The sequence below is a fragment of the Oryx dammah genome, unplaced genomic scaffold (genome assembly GCF_014754425.2).
Source record: "Oryx dammah isolate SB20612 unplaced genomic scaffold, SCBI_Odam_1.1 HiC_scaffold_5, whole genome shotgun sequence".
Classification (NCBI taxonomy): domain Eukaryota; kingdom Metazoa; phylum Chordata; class Mammalia; order Artiodactyla; family Bovidae; genus Oryx; species Oryx dammah.
The window spans coordinates 52,782,182-52,802,351 of record NW_024070189.1 but is presented as its reverse complement, the minus strand read 5'-3'; the positions used below and the strand labels follow the sequence as shown (position 1 = coordinate 52,802,351).

The window sequence follows — 20,170 nt, the reverse complement described above, 5'->3', positions numbered from 1 at the left end:
ATTCTCAAATACCAGCACTTTCTCTCATCCTGCTCAGATCCCCGGATCCTACCCCAGGAAGCACCAGAGCCTAGAAGACCACAAAGGTAGCCTCACAAACCCTTTGTGGCACAGGGACCTGAGGTCATAGGTGACCTCAGGAAACCACCCACCCACCAGAGGCCCTTTCATTCAGACAGGCTGGGCCTGTGTCTTGAATACCACTGACAGGAACAGACCTGCCTTCCTCAGAAGCTGGCCATCTACCCAGCTGTCTTCGTTTACCGGGTGGGGCCTTCGTCTCTGTCTTGTTCTGGCTGTCCTTCCTCCCTGGCTTTATCTTGCTCTTACTCCATTCATTCATTCATTTTTGTTTTCACCTTACTGATGGAACCTCTGTCTGATCCCTGGGTATCCACATTTAAGTTTTCCCATTTTCAGGTGGCCCCCTGACATATGAGGATCACTAGCCCACTGTTAGGTTAACCTGTCACCCCTATATCCTTTGCTAATTCCAGCGTTTGGGCTGGGTCAAGCTAAGGTCACTTCCTGCAAGCTAGATAATATAGTTAACAGCTTTACTGAGTTATAGTTACATACAGTAAAGTTCAACGATTTTAAGTATACAGCTCAATGACTTGGCAGATGTTAAACGGCATGTGATGACTACTGAAACCGAGGTACAGAATCTTTCTATCACCCTCAGAAGTTTCCTTGTGCCCCTTTGCAATGAATCATCTCTCCCCATCCCTGGCTCTTGGCAATTTTTAACCTGTCACTACAGAATATGTAGTTTTGGGTGTCCTGCTGCTTTTACTTAGGATGATGTTAGGATTCATCCACATCATTGCATGTATTGCTGAGGGGTTCCCATTGTGTTTGTACCACAGTTTGTTCATTCACCAGTTGATTGGCATTCGGGTTGTTTTTAGCTTCTGGCTAAAACAAATAAAGTTGCTATGAACATTCCTGTACAGGTCCTTGTGTGGACAGAAGTTTGCCTTTCTCTTAAGTAAAAACCTGTGAGTAGGATTGCAGTGTGGTAAATGTATGTTTTAAGGCTTCCCTGGTGGCTCAGAGGTTAAAGCGTCTGCCTGCAATGCGGGATACCTGGGTTCGATCACTGGGTCGGGAAGATCCCCTGGAAGAGGAAATGGCAACCCACTCCAGTATTCTTGCCTGGAGAATCCCATGGACGGAGGAGCCTGGTGGGCTACAGTCCATGGGGTTGCAAAGAGTCGGACATGACTGAGCAACTTCACTTCACTTCACTTTACTTCACTTTAATAAAAATGGCCAATTCATTGTCCTGTGGCACCCACCAGGGGCAGATAAGAATTCTAGTTGTTCCACATCCTCACTGACACTTGGTATGGTCAGTCTTTTTAATTTCAGCCATTCTCATAGGTGTGTAGTAGTATCTCATGGTTTTAATTTGCATTTTCCTGATTATTGTTGATGTTGAACATTTTTCCGTGTGTTTACTAGCCACTTGATATTATCTTCCTTTGTGATGTCCTTTGCCCATTTAAAAAAATTCATTTGGCTGCAGCAGGTCTTAGTTGTGGGCATGTAGAATCTTAGTTGTGGGCATGTAGAATCTTTGTTGTATCATGCAGAATCTTTCATTGCATCGAATGATCTCTCTGGTTGTGGCACGCCAGCTCAGTAGTTGCAGCCCATGGGCTTAGTTGCTCCGTGGCATGTGGGTCTTAGTTCCCCAACCAGGGATCAAGACCACATTTCTTGCATTGCAAGATGGATTCTTAACCACTGGACCACCAGGGAAGTCCCTTTTGCCCATCTTTTAGCTGGGTTATTTGTCTTCTGAATGAGTTATAAGAGTTTCCCCAGTCTTAATCTCCCCTTTCTTCTTCCTTCCTCTATCCCCCTGGATCTTTCTCTTTCCCCCATGTGTCTTTGTCCCAGTTTCTGACTCTCTCCCCAACTCTCAGAGCTGTCCACCATCTCCCTCTCTCTCTCCTTCTCCTTCCCCATTTGTATTTTCCCTTCTCCTCCCTGACACCTCAAACTGAAAATCTGGCCTCCCTTCCCATTTCACCTTAGAAAGAAATCCAACACAAACCCAGTGATTTCAGTTCTGGCAGGTTTCCCTGTTCCAATTAGGAGCAAAATACCCATCTCTCCAGCTGAAGACCTAGAGAAGTAAAAAGATAACTTCTTTAGGTATAATGGAAGGATGGTTTTCTTTGCATTTTGGCATCTTGCTCCTCCCTAAATGATTAATAGTGCTTATGGATGGTAGGACTTTTTACTCAAGCATAACAATGGAAAGTCACAGGTGTGATGTGAAGTTCATCCTGCTTAATCAGTGATCCAACAGCCTTCACAAACATAAGATTAGTTGTTCACATAACGCGGCTCTCCCTTGGCATATCTCCCAATCCCAGAAGGATTATATCTTGCCCAGTCGCAAGGGAGGAGCAGCCTAGCCCAAAGCCGGCAGCTTGTTTGAGGGAACCAGTATGACAATGTTTGATTGCAAAGTTCACAACACTTTATGAAGTATTAGAGACTTTCAGATGGATGACCAAGGAATGGTCTGGGTTTTGTTTTTTTAATAAAATTTTAAAGGTCATATTCCACTTATAGTTATTACAAATATCGGCTATATCCCCTATGTTGTAAACACATCCTTGTAGACTATCTTATACCCCAATAAGTTGTACCTCCCACTCCCTGACCCCTACATTGTCCCTCCCCACTCTTCACACTGGTAGCCCCAAGATTGTTCCCTATATCTGTGAGTCTGCTCTCTTTTTGTTATATTCACTAGTTTGTTGTAGTTTTTAGATTCCACTATTTATTGTTGTTATTAGTCACCAAGTCATGTCCCAACTCTTTTGTAACCCCATGGGCTGTCACCTACCAGGCTCCTCTGACCATAGGATTTTCCAGGCAACAATACTGGAGTAGGTTGCAGTTTCCTTCTCCAGAGGATCTTCCACATCTCCTGTGCTACAGGCAGATTCTTTACCAATGAGAAACCAGGGAAGCCCCCCAAATCTTAAAAATGTATTAATACAAGGAAAAAACAATAGAATAGTGTCCATAATGTGGCATTTTTCTATAAATTAAATAATAAACAGGTATAGATATGTGATGTTGGTATATGCATACATCCATTGTCCCAAAAAAATATCACAAGAAAGCAGTAGCAGTGATGAGATTTGGATAATAGAGTTATACAGGGAAAAGGGTATTAAGTAATATACAGTATTTGTCTTTCTCTTTCTTATATCACTTAGCATAATGCCCTCCAAGTCCATCCATGTTGCTGCAAATAGTAAAATTTTGTTCTTTTTATGGCTGTGTGTATATGTACCATATCTTCATTATCCATTTATCTGTTGATATACACTTACATTGCTTCCATATCTTGGCAATTGTAAAATATGCTGCTGTAAGCATTAGGGTGCATGTATCTTTTCAAATTAATGTTTTTGGCTTTTTTGGACATGCACTCAGGAGTCAAATTGCTGGGTCATATGGTAGTTCTATTTTTAAATTTTTAAAAATTAAAATTAAAAAAATTTTTAATTAAAAAAATTTAAGAACAGAAACTTCCATACTGTTTTCCACAGTGGCTTCACCAGTTTCCATTCCTACCAACAGTGTATGAGGGATTCCTTTTCTTCCTGTTCTCACCACCATTTGTTATTTGTGTTCCTTTTGATGATAGTCATCCATTCTGGCTGGTATGAGGCGATATGTCATTGTGGTTTTGATTTGCATTTCCCTAACGATTAGCAGCATTGAGCATCTTTTCATGTGCCCGTTTCCCATCGTATTTAATGTCGATTCCATTCTTCTGTCCATTTTTAAATCATACCATTTTGTTTTTTTAATGTTGAGTTATGTGGGGTATTTATATATGTTGAATATTAATCTCTTACTGGTCATATAATTTACTGATACCTTCTCCCATTCAGTAGGCTGTCTTTTTATTTTGTCAATGGTTACCTTTGCTGTGCAAAAACTTTTTTAAACTAGGTCCCACTTGTTTATTTTTGCTTTTATTTCCTTTACTTTAGGAGACAGATCCAAAAATATTGCTACAATTTATATCAAAGAGTTTTCTGTCTATATTTTACTCTAAGTTTTATCATATCCAGTGTTACATTTAAGTCTTTAATCCTTTTTGAGTTTATTTTTGTACATGGTGTTTGACAATGTTCTAATTTCTTTTACATGTAGCTGTCCAGTTTTCTCAGCATCATTTATTGAAAAAACTGTCTTTTCTCCATTGTATATTCTTGATTCTTTTGTCATAGACTAATTGAATATAAGTATGTAGATTTATTTCTGGGCTCTCAAACCTGTTCCATTGATCTATGTGTCTGTTTTTGTGCCAGTACCATTTTTTTAACTGTAACTTTGTATTGTAATCTGAGGTCAAGGATTGTCATCCCTCTAGCTCTGTTCTTCTTTCTCAAGATTTTTTTGGCTATTTGGAGTCTTTTGTGTTTCCATACAGATTTTTAAATTATTTTAGGTCTGTAAAAAAAAAATTCCTTTGATATTTTGATAGGGATTGCAGTGAATCTGTGGGTTACCTTAGGTAGTGTGGTCATTTTAATAATACTGATTCCCCACCAAGTTGGACTTTTTCCTAAATTTCTTCTTCCGATCTTTCATTGTTAGTGTATAGAAATGCAACAAATTCTGTATATGAATTTTGTATCCTGCAACTTTACTACTAGAGTTCTTGATGAGCTCTGAGCTATAGTAGTTTTTCTGGTGGTGTCTTCAGGATTTTCCATGTATAGTATCATGTCACATGCAGACAGTAACAGTTTTACTTCTTCCTTTCCAATTTGGATTCCTTTTATTTCTTTTTTTCTCTGGTTGCTGTGGCTAGGACTTCCAAAACTGTGTTGAACAGAAGTGGTGAGAATGGACCTCCTTGTCTTATTCCTGATCTTAGAGGAAATACTTCCAGCTTTTCACCATTAAATATGATGCTAGCTGTGGGTTTGTCATATCTGGCCTTTATTATGTTGAGGTATGTTCCTTCTATGCCTGCTCTCTGGAGAGTTTTTATCATAATGATGTCAAACTTTATAAAAAGCTTTTCGTACATCTATTAAGATAATCATATGGTTTGGGACTTTTTTAAAAGCTTATTAAAATATATTTTATATACACTATCATATTTCACATACCATAAAATATGTTTTACATTTAACCCATTTAAGATATATAAATAGAACTAAGTAATGTTTCTTGTGTCTTGCTTTTTTTCAATCAGCATAATGTTTTCACAGTTTATCCATGTTATGGCATATATCAATACTTTATTTCTTTTGTGGTTGAATAATATTCCACTGTAAAATATTATTCCATTGTATAGATATACCATGTTTTCTTTATTCATTCTTAAACCAGTAGACACTTAGGTTATTTCCACCTTTTGTCTATTATAAATAATACTGCTGTAAAATTCACATACAAGTTTTAGTGTGGTTGTATGTTTTCATTTCTCTTGGATGTCAAACTTAGTGAATCATATGGTAACTCTATGAGTTATCTGAGGGGCTGCAAAAATATTTTCCAAAGAGCTGGAACCATTTTACATTTCCACCAACACTGTATGAGGGTTTAGATTTCTCTATACTCTTGCCACGGAGAAGGCAATGGCACCCCACTCCAGTACTCTTGCCTGGAAAATCCCATGGATGGAGGAGCCTGGAAGGCTGCAGTCCGTGGGGTCGCTGAGGGTCAGACACGACTGAGCAACTTCACTTTCACTTTTCATTTTCATGCATTGGAGAAGGGAATGGCAACCCACTCCAGTGTTCTTGCCTGGAGAATCCCAGGGATGGGGGAGCCTGGCGGGCTGCTGTCTATGGGGTCGCACAGAGTCGGACACGACTGAAGAGACTTAGCAGCAGCAGCATACTCTTGCCAACCCTTCTTACTATCTAACTGGAATGGTTTTCTGATCCTATAACTGAATTGAAACATCACACATACATACACAACCATACATATATTTATACAATCATTGACAGACACACACACAAAACTATTTCCATGCCTTCTTGCACACACCTCTAGAGTTCATAGACATATATACAGAATTCCAGATAGACATTCACAACCATACATACATATATCACACATAGCATACATGCTTATCTGACCCACATGCATGAACACAATAAGACATACAATAGGCCAGTGTCATCAAACATGTACATACAATTGTCACCGGTTCTGAATAAACATACACACTTGTACATACATACTCAGTAATGGATTCACAACTGCTCAAACACACATTATGCAAATAATAGTTGTACCCACAAAGCACAGTCCTAAAAAGGCACATATATGTAGTTACCATCACTTAAAGGTAGATAACTAAAGACTGGTTGAATGTGTTTACTCTGGATGGCATGGAAATAGTTGAGATTTCATTAATATTTGGTGTAGTGGGTAGAAAGATGTTTTCATTCATTCATTAAGTTACAAGTAACATATTAAGCATATAAGAAACACAAAGATAAACAAGATATAGTCCCTTCCTCATGAACTTGTAGTCTAGTGATGGGGGATGGTCAGTAAATAAACAAGGAAACAATCACAGTCTGTGATATGTGCTGAGAAGAAAATAAGCAAGGTAAGACATTAGATAAGAGAAGCCTCAGGATAGTTGGCAGTTTCCAGATGCTTTTAGAATTTTGCTCCCTCTTTCAGCCTGGAAAAGTGAAGAGGTTGCAGACTCACCATCACTAAGTCACAGGATAAACCGGTGTGTGTGTGTGCGTGTGCGTGTGCGTGTGTGTGTGTGTGTGTGTGTATGAATACTAACATTAGTGAGAGTATGGGCTCAGGACCTGGAGTACCTGGTTTTAAATGTTGGTTCATTCTATTTGAGTGATTTTTCTCTTTCCCTCAGTTCCTCATCCAAAAATAGGGATAATAATAGTTCCTTTAATAAGGATTAAACTAGCTGATACTTACGAAGCACTTAAAACTGCCTGGCGAGTGTTCTCAACATTAGCCATCATATCATTTTTCGAGAACAGGTTTTCTTAGAGGGAGGTGAGTGCACTAGGAAATGGGTGGAGAGGGGCCGGGGGAACATAAAGAAGAGCCTGACAGTGCTCTGTTGACTGTAAATTGAACGAGCCTTCATCCCAAGCCTTATCTGAGCAGTCTTTTGGAATGTGACCCTGGCATACCACCCCAACAGACCATAAACCAATCCACCACCACTCTGCTCTGCCCACAGCCACAAACCACAGAGAAAAAGACACACGATGGGTGGTGCTGGGCGTGCCTGTTGGTTTTTAGTTGCATCAGAATGCAGCAGCTCTGCCGTGGGTCTGGCTCCTAATGCTTGCTGTTTCTGCAGGTCAGCACCTATCACCCTGCACCTGCCTCCCCAGGACATTCCACGGCCATTGTCAGTCTTCCTGGCTCCCAGCAACACCTCTCAGCTAACATGTGAGTAAAAAAAAAAAAAGAAGAGTTCAACCCTCCACTCCTGGTCCTGGCACAGAGCGGTCATCTTTGCCATCCCTCTGTCATCGAGCATCCCCATCCCTAACCATCCCATGCAGAGAAACAACAGCTTCCCTTCCTTTACAATGTCCAAAGGAAATGATGAAAATTACAAATTACCAAACTACATCATCCTGGCTCATTATTTTACAAAAGCAGAAAGAGACTAGATTATGTACCAAAACCCTACAGGGAGATTGGGTACTGAGTGATTTCTGTTGTCTTTCTTTAGATTCACAATGCTTGGTCATCAGTAGATGCTGCTGTATCAGTGAGAAATAAATATAACATTTCAGGAGGGAAAGAAATCTTGCAGATGAGAACATTCTCCTAGCCCCTTTGATAAAACCTTTCAGTGCCTCAAAGTCCTTAGAGCAGTTGTCCCCAACCTCTGGGCTCTAATGCTGATGATCTGAGGTGGAGCTGGTATAATGATAGAGATAAAGTGCACAATAAATGTACTTTGTGCACTTGAACATGTACTTGAATCATCCTGAAACCATCCCACTGGCGCCAAAAAGGTTGGGAACTGCTGCCTTAGCGTCTATCCAGCTCGAAGCCATACACTTTTAACGCCAAATCTGGGAAAGCAAAGTGGGTTATTTTTAATGCCTTTGGTTGGGTAATTATTCTCCTTCCAAAGCCTAACTACTCCCCAGGGTCTTTATCCCCTAGCTCATACCTGGATGTTTCTACCCAAGCTACTATGTGGACTTCAGAGTGGAAAGTCACTGCTCCAACCCAAGAACATTTCTACCACGTTTCAAGCCCATCCTCCTCCATCCCACAATGCAGCCAATATTCATTCCACTGTGTGCCGAAACACTGAAATTAACCCTTGCCTCCCACTTCCCCATATCCATCTCCTGCCTACATTAAGCTAGCATCTTGTGGGTCAGACACATCACTACCCTCAGGAGAGGGAATGGATCAGAGAGGCTTCTATGCTGACCCCTCGGTTCCCTGAACCTTGATGGCTGTGACCACTGTCTTGAGGGTACTCTAAGCAGTGTGAACAAGCGTCCTATATAGAACCATCACTTTCAGGCTTTCGACCCAACTCTGCCACTGATTCCTGGTCACCAACTCCTTTCTCTATTCTCAGCCAGTTTCCCCAATGTCAAAATACTGATGTGACCTCAGTGAGTGACCTGGAGCTTCAAAGCACTCTATGGAGGAGTAAGGAGTTGGAGGGGGCAGGGATTTGGGGCCCTCCACTGCAACTTCAATAAGATTCCACCATTTCTATCTGCCTTACATAGTGAGGTTTCAATTCTTAAAAGATGTTTAGTGCTAACCACTGGGTCATGGACTCCGAGTTTTCCTCTCCCTTCACACTTTGCTGGTTCCATTAGGCACACTCACCAGCGTCCTTCACCAGTTCCCTGTGTTTCCCCAGGTTTGTAGCTCTGCACTCCTACTCAGCCCATGGACCCGACGAACTGGACCTACAGAAGGGAGAAGGCGTCAGGGTCCTGGGCAAGTACCAGGACGGCTGGCTCAGGGGCGTCTCATTGGTGACCGGGCGAGTTGGCATCTTCCCCAACAACTATGTCATCCCCATTTTCAGGTGCGTCCTCTCCAATCTCAGGCATCAGATGGTTGGATCATCTAGGCAAGAGTCCATCTCTGAGTTGAATGGCTGAAAGACTCAATCCTTTCAGAGTGTGGGCCAAGAAACAATTTTTGCTTCACTATCCTCCTAATGGTTAATTAAAAAAAAAAAAAAGCAAAATAGTTATCTTTTAAATAGCTCTTCACATTTTACAAGTATTGATACTTTTGCATCTTTTAACTCTGGCTATGCTCGAGTCGGACACAACTGAGCAACTTCACTTTCACTTTTCACTTTCATGCATTGGAGAAGGAAATGGCAACCCACTCCAGTGTTCTTGCCTAGAGAATCCCACGGACAGGGGAGCCTGGTGGGCTGCCGTCTATGGGGTCACACAGAGTTGGACACGACTGAAGCGACTTAGCAGCAGCAGCAGCAGCAGCATGCTCGAGTATCCCAGTAGGTGGGTGTTATTTTACAGATGATGAAGGTGATGTGCAGTTAACCAGCCTGCTCAGGAACTAGACTTCAGTTCTACTGTACAACCCCCACAAATCACACTTCACTGTCTTCACCCAGACACTCCATAATCATAGAACAATGGGAAAGCCCAATGATCAGAAGACTTCTGGGAGCACCTTAGGAGACTTCCCAGGATGTGGTGCCATTAGGCAAGGTTTTCGTGACTCAGACCACTACCCATACATCCAACCCCCCAGTCATGTGCTAGTTACCCTGCAGGTCTTCTTTCCAAACAGCTTTCCCAACCTTTTTCATTCTCTGGCACATTCATCAGTTGCACTGCTGCACAGTTTGTCCAGCCACCTCATACAACCACAAGTACACACAGGCCCCCAAAACTATCCATGGCTCCTCCTATAAGTCCAGGTGCTACCTCCACCCACTATAAGTCCAGGCAAAGCCTATCACAAGGTACCAAGCCCCTTACCACACATAAACACTACCTTTATGACATACCAGAGAGTCATAACTCCAAGGAAAGGGATAATCCCATTGTTCTCTATGGGGGTCAGAGCAGGAGTCATATATGGCCAGTTTGGGGGACCTTCCTGTAGGTGGGCAGTGTGTCCAGAGGAGGGCAGCAATGGTGAGGAAATAGAAGCTACATCACTGGATAAACCTAGAAAGACACTAGGATTGTTTGAGTGCAGAAGACAAGGGTCAGAGAGACCATAATAGACTGTGTAGATCAGGAAGCAGGCTTGTTCCCTCGGGGAACAGTGAACCAGTGAATACAACTTGGAAGATTCTGGTTCAATAAAAGACTGCACTTGCTTTTATTGAGGTGGCGGATCCTCTTTCTAGATAGAATACAGGCAAAGTGTGGGTACCAATAGATCCAGGCAAAAAGATTTCTTTGCATGCCATAAAGTTGGAATAGAAGGTCATAGTTACTCCCTTTGATGGTTCTTGGAATTTGTTAGAAATTTGCAAAATCCCCAAAGGCAAACTAAGGATGCCTATAACTGATGCTTTAATCCATTTAGTCAGCAAATATATACTGAGCACAGTAGGTTAGGCACCCTTCTAGACACTGGAGAAACACCAGTGAACAAAATACACAGAAATCTCTGCCCACTGGAGCTTATACTCTGATGGGATGGACAGAAAATAATAAGACGTGTAAGGAATATAAGTGGTGTGCTGATGATAAGGTCTAAGGAGAAAAAATAAGTCAGGAAAGGGGGACAGAATTTATGTAGGGGTGACTACAATGTTAATAGTCTGGTCAGCGGTGGGCTGGCTGAGCAGTGAGAAGGAAGAACAGAGGGGTGCAGGAAGTGCATTCCAGGCCCAGGGAACAGCAAGGACAGATCAAAGGCCCTGGGGAAGGAGCACCCTGACCTGAAGGCCGAGGGGCTGGATTAGGGAAGGGAGGGGGCTCCTATGAGATGAGGCCAGAGTGGTGACAGGGATTCAGATTCAGAATTTGCTCAGTCATAATGAGGAATGTGACTTCAACCATGTTATAGGGCTTGGAGCAGAAGCGTGACATGATCTAACTTGCATTGTAATCAGAACCCCTCTGGTTGCTGGGTTGAGAGTAAACTGTAGACAGGAAAGGTGGAAGCAGAGAGACTAGTTAAGCGGATATGGTAAGAATCCGGGGGGTCAGGGTGGGGGGGAGCTGGGGCAGGAAGTGGGGCGGTGTTGACAGTGAAATGAACAAAGGTGCTGGCTGTGGAGGGAGGGAGGGGGCAGTGGTTAGATCTTTGTTTATTCTAAAGGTAGAAACAATAGGATTTTCTGACAAATCCAATTCTGGGTGTAAAAAGAGAGGATTCAAAGTGAATCCTGAGTAACTGAAGACAAGGTTGCCTTTTACTGAGATGGAGTTGAAATCCAAAAGAGGAACAAACAGGTTTTGAGGTGTTAGTGAAGGGAAGCAAAAGCCTGGTTTGCAGCACATTGCCTCAGATGCCTTAGTATTCCTAGTAAATGGTTGCATCTATACACATCTAGCATTTAAGAAAGAAGTCTAGGCTTAAGATGAAAGCCCAAAGACTAGATGAAATCATCGAGGTAAGATCCGTTGTGGTGGAGAGAATGACAGTGAGCTGGGAGCTCAATTCCTCAAGGAAACAGGGAGAGTGATGTCTGCAGCAAGGCAGAGTAGGAGATGGTAGAGTCTGTTCTTGGGAGTCCAAGCTGGGAAGTCTTGAGGAGAGTGGGAGGATGGTTCAGAAGTGACAGAGAAGAGCAAAGACCTACCTTAACTCATGAATAGTCTTCCCTGGAAGAAACTATCGTGAACTCTCTAGGGCCGTCTCTACTACTCTAGTGGGGCATTTGCATCAGGCTTTAGCCTAAAGTCCTGATTATTCCATAAAAAACCATTAAAGTAAGAGTCACTGTATAATTCATCATCCAAACTAGGACATTTTTGAGATAGAAGAGGGACACTGCCAGGAGAGCAGGTGTAAACTGAGACTCTCCCTGGAAAATCTGGACTTAAGATCACCCTAACTAGAATGCACATGGGACTCTGTTCCAATGTAGTTCAAGGCTCCAGCTTCCTATTCTCTCCTTGGCTTTTCTCCAAGGTAGATCTATTCTTGGGCAAAGGATGAGCTTCTGGACTCACTCTATCAGAGGTGGCAGTGTGTCAGATGGTGGATGGATGTTCAGCAGCACCGTAGGTGGCCATGAGTCCCTCCCCACCCCTGGCTCATAGAAACCTGACTATGTGCATATTTTGAGATGCTGCTGATGCTGATGGGTGTGTTTGCTTCCAGGAAATCAGCATTTCCAGAAAAGAAAGTCACTGTCACAGTATAATTTCCTTAGGGCTATTAGTTGACACCAGATCAATGCTTTCTCTGTGTGTATGTTTCCTCTGACAGCCTCCCAGATGCAGAGAAAGTTTCCATCCCCAAAACCTTGGATGCAGATGACATGCTCAGTTTGTCTATCTAGGGGCAGCTCACGCTTGTTCTTAACAACCCTTCCCACTGTGGGAGGCTTGGTTCCTCCCAGTTCTCAGGGCTAAATGAGGCCAACCTTTGTCAGCGGAGTTTCTGCTACTGAGTGGGTTGGACTACATGTGTGAGGTCACTTTCTGCTCTTTGGTTCTGTGTGAGTGAGAGGTTTTCCCCCCATTTTCATTGTGTGTTTGCAGGGATGGCTCTGCACTACCCCCAGCCCCCATGGTGTACAGGACTGCCTTTTCTAAGATAGCCAGACCTCCGAGGTGTGAGGTGCCCCCTGAGATTTGAACCTTTGCTCTTAATCAGCATCATCTCCTAATGCACTGAGCCAGACAGAGTCTGGGGATCAACTGAGAGACCAGAGTTGACCAAAATGCCAGGGATTCAATTTACGGTTCAGCAAGTGAGCCTTTTAATTACCGAAAGAGGAGAGGCTGCTGGGGTGTGTGAAGCTCCAGCACTCTCTGCTAGAGGGTAATGCCAGCCTGTCGAGTTGTGCTGACCACACCTAGATCTCTGCCACCACAACCTATTCCCTGGATCCCAGAGATAGCCCGTGGGTCGGGGGTACACAACACTTGTCATGTTTTCATTCAGGTCCTTCGTAAAAGCACCTACATGCTTTTGGGTTCCTCCTCCACACCCAGTCTCAATGGAGGCATGTTTCCTCCCATTTTAGAGGCTGCAGAAACCAGCTCCTCCCCATTCGGTCTCCTCCTCTTCACTCTCCCTCTCCCCTCCCCATCCTCCCCAACCTCCTTAGCTCATCACCACAGCTGAGGGATAGGCTTAGCCTCTCAGAACTTGGAAATGGGAACAAGGAAGGAACAAGGGAGGAAAGTACACGGGCCAAGTTGAAGACCGTTCATGGCGAGCACTCAAGCAGCAGCCCCTGATCAGACATTCCCCACCTCAGACTCCTGCCTCCCCACTCTCAGCAGCCTCCCTAGGATCCTGTTTCCAAGCTCTTTCCACTCCTTTCTGTCCTCCCAATAAATGCCTTTCTGCCCAGTAAGCCGGGATATTTCTCTTTCAGGCAGCCTTCACCAGACTCATATGCCATCCCATTGCCTAAGGGGTAAAGTGACAGGTGGGCCACCACTCACTGTCCTTTAACTTGCTACACAGAACTGTATAAAGACTGTCACAGTGCAAGCTTTTGCCTTACCGAGAGGCTACTGCCAGTACTGAGCAGGGTAGAGGGCACGTGTGTCAGGCCCCTTTCATGTACTGCACAAGTTCTTAAGGGCTTGTATCTCAGGTAGGAAGGGGGACACACTCAAAGCAGTGCAATGGGGCAAATCAGAGGCAACACGCTCCCCTCCCCCTTAAACCAAGAATGCCTTTCAGTCTCTCCATCTAGAAAACAGGGATCATAACGTCTGCAGATCTCGGGTGTCATGGGGATTAATGAATATATGTTAGCACAGCATTTTGATGTTAGAAGAACATGCTGGGTAAGTGCTGAGTTTTTGTTTGTTTGTTTGTTTGTTTTTTTGGCTGTTCTGGGTCTCTGGGTCTTCTTCATTGCTGCTGCTGCTGCTGCTGCTGCTAAGTCACTTCAGTTGTGTCCGACTCTGTGTGACCCCAGAGACGGCAGCCCCACCAGGCTCCCCCGTCCCTGGGATTCTCCAGGCAAGAACACTGGAGTGGGTTGCCATTTCCTTCTCTGATGCATGAAAGTGAAAAGTGAAAGTGAAGTCGCTCAGTCGTATCCGACTCTTAGCGACCCCATGGACTGCAGCCTACCAGGCTCTTCCGCCCATGGGATTTTCCAGGCAACTTGGGCTTTTTTCTTGTTGCAGTGAGCAGGAGCCACTCTCTAGTTGTGGCACATGGGCTTCGCATTGCAGTGGCCTCTCTCATTGCAAAGCACAGGCTCTAGGGTGCTCAGGCTTTAGTCGTTGCAGCTCCTGGGCTCCAGAGCACTGGTTCAGCAGTTGTGGCACTTGGGCTCAGTTATTCCCTCGTGGATCAGGGATCAAACCCATGTCTCCTGCACTGGCAGGCAGATTTGTTGCCCCTGAGCCATCAGGGAAGCCCATGTTGATCTTTTTGCCAAAAAACATAGAGGGGTTCAGTGTTGGGAAGGGGACTTGAAATTTAGGAGTTTCTGGAATCCAGCCTCATCTGGGCCCAGAAAAATGAGGTTGCACCTCAGTCTATAAACAGTTGTCCAAAGAAAGGACTAGTCAAATAAGCCTGGTTCAGGCCTCATTAACTTTGCTGTACTTGCTGCCTCTGCCACTGCCAACCATTTTGGAACCTGTCTTCCCTGTTGCTGGTCCATTTTGCAGCATCCGACACTTTGAGGTCTTTGTTTAAAACACAGGCAGGTGCAGACGCTGCCATGAAAGCCAGCGCTGGGGAGTTCTCTCGGCCCAGCCCTCATCTCCAGAATGTAGTCTGAGCTCGGACTGGTGGCCAGCCCACTCTGCTTTCCTGACTGCATCCCCAGAGACCAGAGGAAAATGAAAGCTGTGGACAGAAACCCCCTCACCACAAGCATCTGCCCCCAGGGCATGTGGCTGCATATGCTTCATGGGCAGAGCTGGCCACATTAAGTGGTGCCTTTCCCATCTTGTGCAACACTGGTGGCTCATTATTAAACTACATACGATTTTTTAAGCAAAAGAGGGAGAGAAAAAGGAGAAATAAGAGGAAATTACCTAAAGAGAAACCTGGAGGCATTGACAAGAAGGAAATTACATGGGGACATCTTTGTGCCAGGACCTTGGTTGAGTTGGTTACCTCCAGGGAATTAGCAGAGGTTACTGAATCAACAGAGTGACAAGGTGATTGATAAGCTACTCCACTGGGGCTGTGATGTTGGGGTAGGATGGGATGAGGACAAGAGGAACGTGTAAAGTGACAGCCATTCCCTACGGGGTTCAGGGAGCTGCAGGCTGGAAAGCGATGGGCAAGAGATTGCTGTTTTCAAAATTTAAATACTATTCTTAAAAATTAGAGCCTAAGGCTGAAGGATTAGGTTTTGTGGAGGCATGTGTAGGGCCTACCAGCTCCTTTGGTTTGTTTATTTCAAGCAGGATGCAGGGTTTTCTAAATGATGAATGCTCTGACTAGCCAGAAGGTAGCGTAGCTCAGTGATAAGAGCGTGGGTAACAAGGGCCAGCCTGGACCTGGGTTCAAATCTCAACTACCAGTAAATCTGTATTTTTTTAATCTACAAAACAGTAGTATTTATAGTTGCTAACTCAGAAGGCTATTGTGAAGGACGCATGAGATAATGTGGGCAAAGGACTTGGCCAATGCCAGACATACAGTGAAAGTGAAAGTATTAGTCACTCAGTCATGTCCGACTCTTTGTAACCCCATGGGCCCCACGTGGAGCCCGCCAGGCTCCTCTGGAGTTTTCCAGGCAAGAATACTGGAGTGGGCAGCCTTTCCCTTCTCCAGGGGATCGTCTCAACCCAGGAATCGAGGCCAGGTCTCCTGCATTGCAAGAAGATTCTTTACCATCTGAGCCTAAGTGCTCAATATGTGTGACACAGAATGGCTGGCTTCAGTGCTAAGTGCATTATGGCAGCCATTCAACACTTTAACAATATATGCAGAACACAGAAGATATAAAATAAGTCATATAAAATCTCTGCCTCCAAAGAGTAGAATCTAGTGGACAAGTCACTGAACAAACAAGAAACTGCCCCTCCAAAGTGAGATGAGCACATACAAGGTATTATGCTCTAAACTCAGGGCTGAAGGAACATGGGGTGAGGAGTGATCAGAGCTGGAGGGAAAGAAGATGAAATTCAAATCTTCTTGTCCCACCAGGCCTCAGTAGGAGACCTCGTCCCTCCCTTAGAGTACTCACACAGTTATTCCAGGTGTGGGAGCTGAGGCCTATCTATTTAAGACTCTGTGTGGTATGTATAAATGGGTAGGACTAGGTGAGGAGAGGCCACATGTGGTAAATGGTTGGGAGCTGACTGTGGTATATGGCTGGACTCTTGACTGAACTTTTTCTTTTTCTATTTCTTTAAAAAAAAAAAAAATGCACAACCAGAAAGACATCTAGCGTTCCAGACTCCCGAAGTCCTGGTCTCTACACCACATGGACGTTATCCACCTCCTCTGTGTCCTCCCAAGGCAGTATTTCAGAAAGTGATCCCCGGCAGAGCCGGCCCTTCAAGTCTGTCTTCGTGCCCACGGCCATAGTCAACCCTGTGCGAAGCCCAGCCAGCCTGGGGACCCTAGGGCAGGGCTCTCTCCGCAAAGGACGAGGTAGCATGAGAAAGAGTAAGTGGTGGCAGAGAGGTACGTGCCTAGACCTAAGGGATGGGGGCAATCTCACTCTGGGCAAACAGAGTGGTTTGGGGGTTTGGTTTTGTTTTGTTTTGCAAAAACAAGGATCTTTGCTTTAAGGTTGCTTTACATTTCCCAAATATCAAGTTGTTTTATTAGTTAAGCAAGAGGGTCACAGCCCTCAGTCACTACATACACACACACTGATTGGGATGATATCAGCCCTGAATACCAACGTGTAGTTAGAACATGGCCTAGGCTGGATGCTGGTTCTTACTAAGGCAGAACGACCAAAGCACTTACTGGATCAGTGTTTCTCAAACTGTGGCTCCGTGGAAACCTTCAAGGGTACCAAAAGGGAAATGAAGGATACAGGGGAGGAGGAAAAGAGGAGTTGATGCTAAAAGCCCCTGAATCCCACTTTGTTTAACTAATATATGTACAAGTTTAAAAATTATATTATACAAAATTACACTATATTGTACAAATATATCCTTCCAATCCTTCACCCCCAGTCCCAAGTTCTCATCCATGTACATGCATACCATGTAATCTAATACACTGTTCTGCACCTTGCTTTTATTTTTATATAACATCCACATTGCGTGCATGGCAGCTACATAACTTCCTTCATCTTAAAAGTCGTGCTTTTGTCTTCTAATATATTGAAACTCTGCATAAGACTTCATTTTGGGAGGTTCTAAAAAGTTTCTGAGACCCATTGTTCTATAAGACAGCAAACTTCTACATTTGTACACCTCTCTAGAAGACGACAACAAGCCAAGCTAAGCTAACTTGATTTGTTCTACATCCCCTGACTTAGCCTGGGCTCTGCCATCCCTCCTTCAATCTTAAAAAAATAATTAAAGGTGAACATGCGGTACTAGTCAGAGCAAAGGATTCACATTGGGGCAATATGCCACACAGGAAAATGCCCTCAGAAAATTAACGCAATTATCTTAGTTCTACTCTTTCTCAGTGCTTCCTAGTCGCTTGCTTGACTACCAATCTCAGCAGTCTTGCCTCTTTTAATTTGAGCCACTCGTGCCTCCCTCCTGTACCCTCCAGTGCCATCCTCCCCCCTCTCCCTACAACACACACAATAAGTAATCCCACCACAATAGCCTTGGGCAAGTTACTTACTTCTTGGGTCTTCAGTTTCCCATTTGAAAAATGAAAATAAAAATAGCACCTACCTCATCAGAGTAATAAAAGAATCCATTTAATAGTAATGACATGGTGCCTGGCACACAATAAGCACTCAAGAAATGTTAGCTATTTTTATAGCATTAGTGTCTTATAAGTATTATCATAGCTCTTACAATTCAGCAGATCATGTTAGGTCCACCCATAATGTGAATGTATCATTTCACTTAGTGCTGAAATGTTCACACTTATGAATGCCAAGAAGAACATCCCCGTGGCGATGTTTCCCACTTCCTTTTGGACACTTCCTCTCTTCCTTTACATCTATCTTGATCAACTTGGAGTTTTGACTGATTGCATTGTGTGCACATGTAATAAGCTCCAACCTCTTGGAAATTAGGAACCCATAAGATAAACAGATATGGCAATAAACTGATTTTTCACTCATCTCTGAGAGCCTAAGGACAGGTCTGGGCTTCCTTGATGGCTCAGACAGTAAAGAATCCACCTGCAATGTGGGAGACCTGGATTCGATCCCTGGGTCGGGAAGATCCCCTGGAGGAGGGTATGGCAACACCCTCCAGTATTCTTGCCTGGAGAATCCCTATGGACAGAGGTGCTTGGTGGACTACAGTCCAGGGGTTTGCAAAGAGTCAGACACAACTGAGCGACTACGCACAGCACAGCAAGGACAGGTCTTCCCAGCATGGCTTTGACTTTTCTAGGTCCCCAAAGCTTTCTCTCTCTCCCTTTCCCCAAGGTGAGGCTGGTCAAGCTATCAATCTCCCCAAAGCAAAGAGAAATGACAGAGAATTGACTATATGCACCTCACAGGGCTGTCAGTAGGAAAATAAATGTCGACATTGAAAGGTCAGACTCGTGTAAGCAGTGGCTGGCTTGCCAGCGGTGACAGAATACCGACGCTCTTGAGTGAGTGTCTGCTTTTCATGTTCACACCCATCCTGATGAAGAGTCACGACACAGAACATGGCCTTGGATGGGCCCTCTGTGCCAGACACACGTAACTTTGATTCACACATGTGTCCATAGAGTGTCACAGAGGACTAACATCTCTGCTATGGCTGCAAATGCTGGGAGACCCTTATGGAGAAATGACCCACAATGTGGCTCAGGGTGTCTCTCCTACTACCCACCTCACAGTACAATAACTTGCTGATTATCCAGATCACCCATAGGACATGTGCTCAAGGGGTGGGGAGCTCCTGTGTTCTAGAGAATCTGAGGGGAAGAAATGGCTTCCTTTTACAGAGGCGGCTCATCTCAGTTAAAAGCAAAAAAAAAAGGAGAAGGGAATGAGCTCAGGGAAGTGAAAGGGGCAAAACCAAACTCCTGGACCATGCATGCGTTTTTACAGTTTGTTTCTCCTTTATCTAGAAAAGAAAAAAAAAAGTTTTCAAACATGGGGGCATTTATTATGTTCCACGCACTATCCTAACACTTTGCATGCATCATAAAATATAATCTCACCCCAGCCCATGAGGTACTGTTGTTAGCTCCAGTTTACAACCAGAGGGGCCGAGGAGCAGGAAGGTGATGTGACTGACCAGCCCCTGGCTCCTTGAGATCAGATTCCAGAGCTTGCGTCATGGGACTTGCCAAAGCTCATCTGCTCCCAACCCCAACTCAGAAATAGCCTTTCCAGATTTGCTTCCAACTACTGTCACATTTGCCCAGTAGACATGGTCTCTAAATCCCACTCAGCCTTCCTCCCCACAGACCCAATGAAGAGCAGAGGTCCCCACACCACAGGCATAATGCTTCCATCAGAATTTTCTTCAAGAAGTTGGTCAGAATACCCTCCCCTCTCTCCTCACTCTCCCTCCTGCTCATGCCTCTCAGCTGACTCATTCTTGTGAGTCCAATGTCTGCTGTCTCTTGCTTTGTCTCTGCTTTTGTGTCCTCTTTCGTCTGCATGACATTTCTGTTCTCTTCTCACTGTGAAGCCCTCTCTTTAGGACTATCTTCTTCATATCCCATCTTAAAGGCCTGGAAGGAGATCATAGGTGTGTGTGTGTGTGTGTGTGTGTCTGTGTGTCTGTGTGTCTGTGTGTGTGTGTGTGTGAAAGAGAGAGAGAGAAAGACAGACAGACAGACAGAGGTCAAATGGAGGTAATACACCTTCTGACACCACCCCCCGCCAACACTCACCTAGCCAGTCATTGGCTGCCAGCACTGGCAAGCAGCACTAAAAAAAGAATAAGGTCACCTTTGAAAGACCCTGGGA

The 20,170-nt window shown here is 44.3% G+C and overlaps 1 protein-coding gene across 2 annotated transcripts in view; it reads left to right on the top strand.

Annotated features, from left to right (window-relative positions):
- SH3RF2 (SH3 domain containing ring finger 2) overlaps positions 1–20,170 on the top strand; it is a 151,237-nt gene that overhangs the window by 109,370 nt on the left and 21,697 nt on the right. For both annotated transcript variants that reach the window (XM_040239800.1, XM_040239799.1), the window contains exons 6-8: positions 7,364–7,455; positions 8,912–9,082; positions 16,541–16,773. In XM_040239800.1, the coding sequence (XP_040095734.1) occupies positions 7,364–7,455; positions 8,912–9,082; positions 16,541–16,773 (496 nt within the window). The remainder of the gene's footprint in view (positions 1–7,363; positions 7,456–8,911; positions 9,083–16,540; positions 16,774–20,170) is intronic.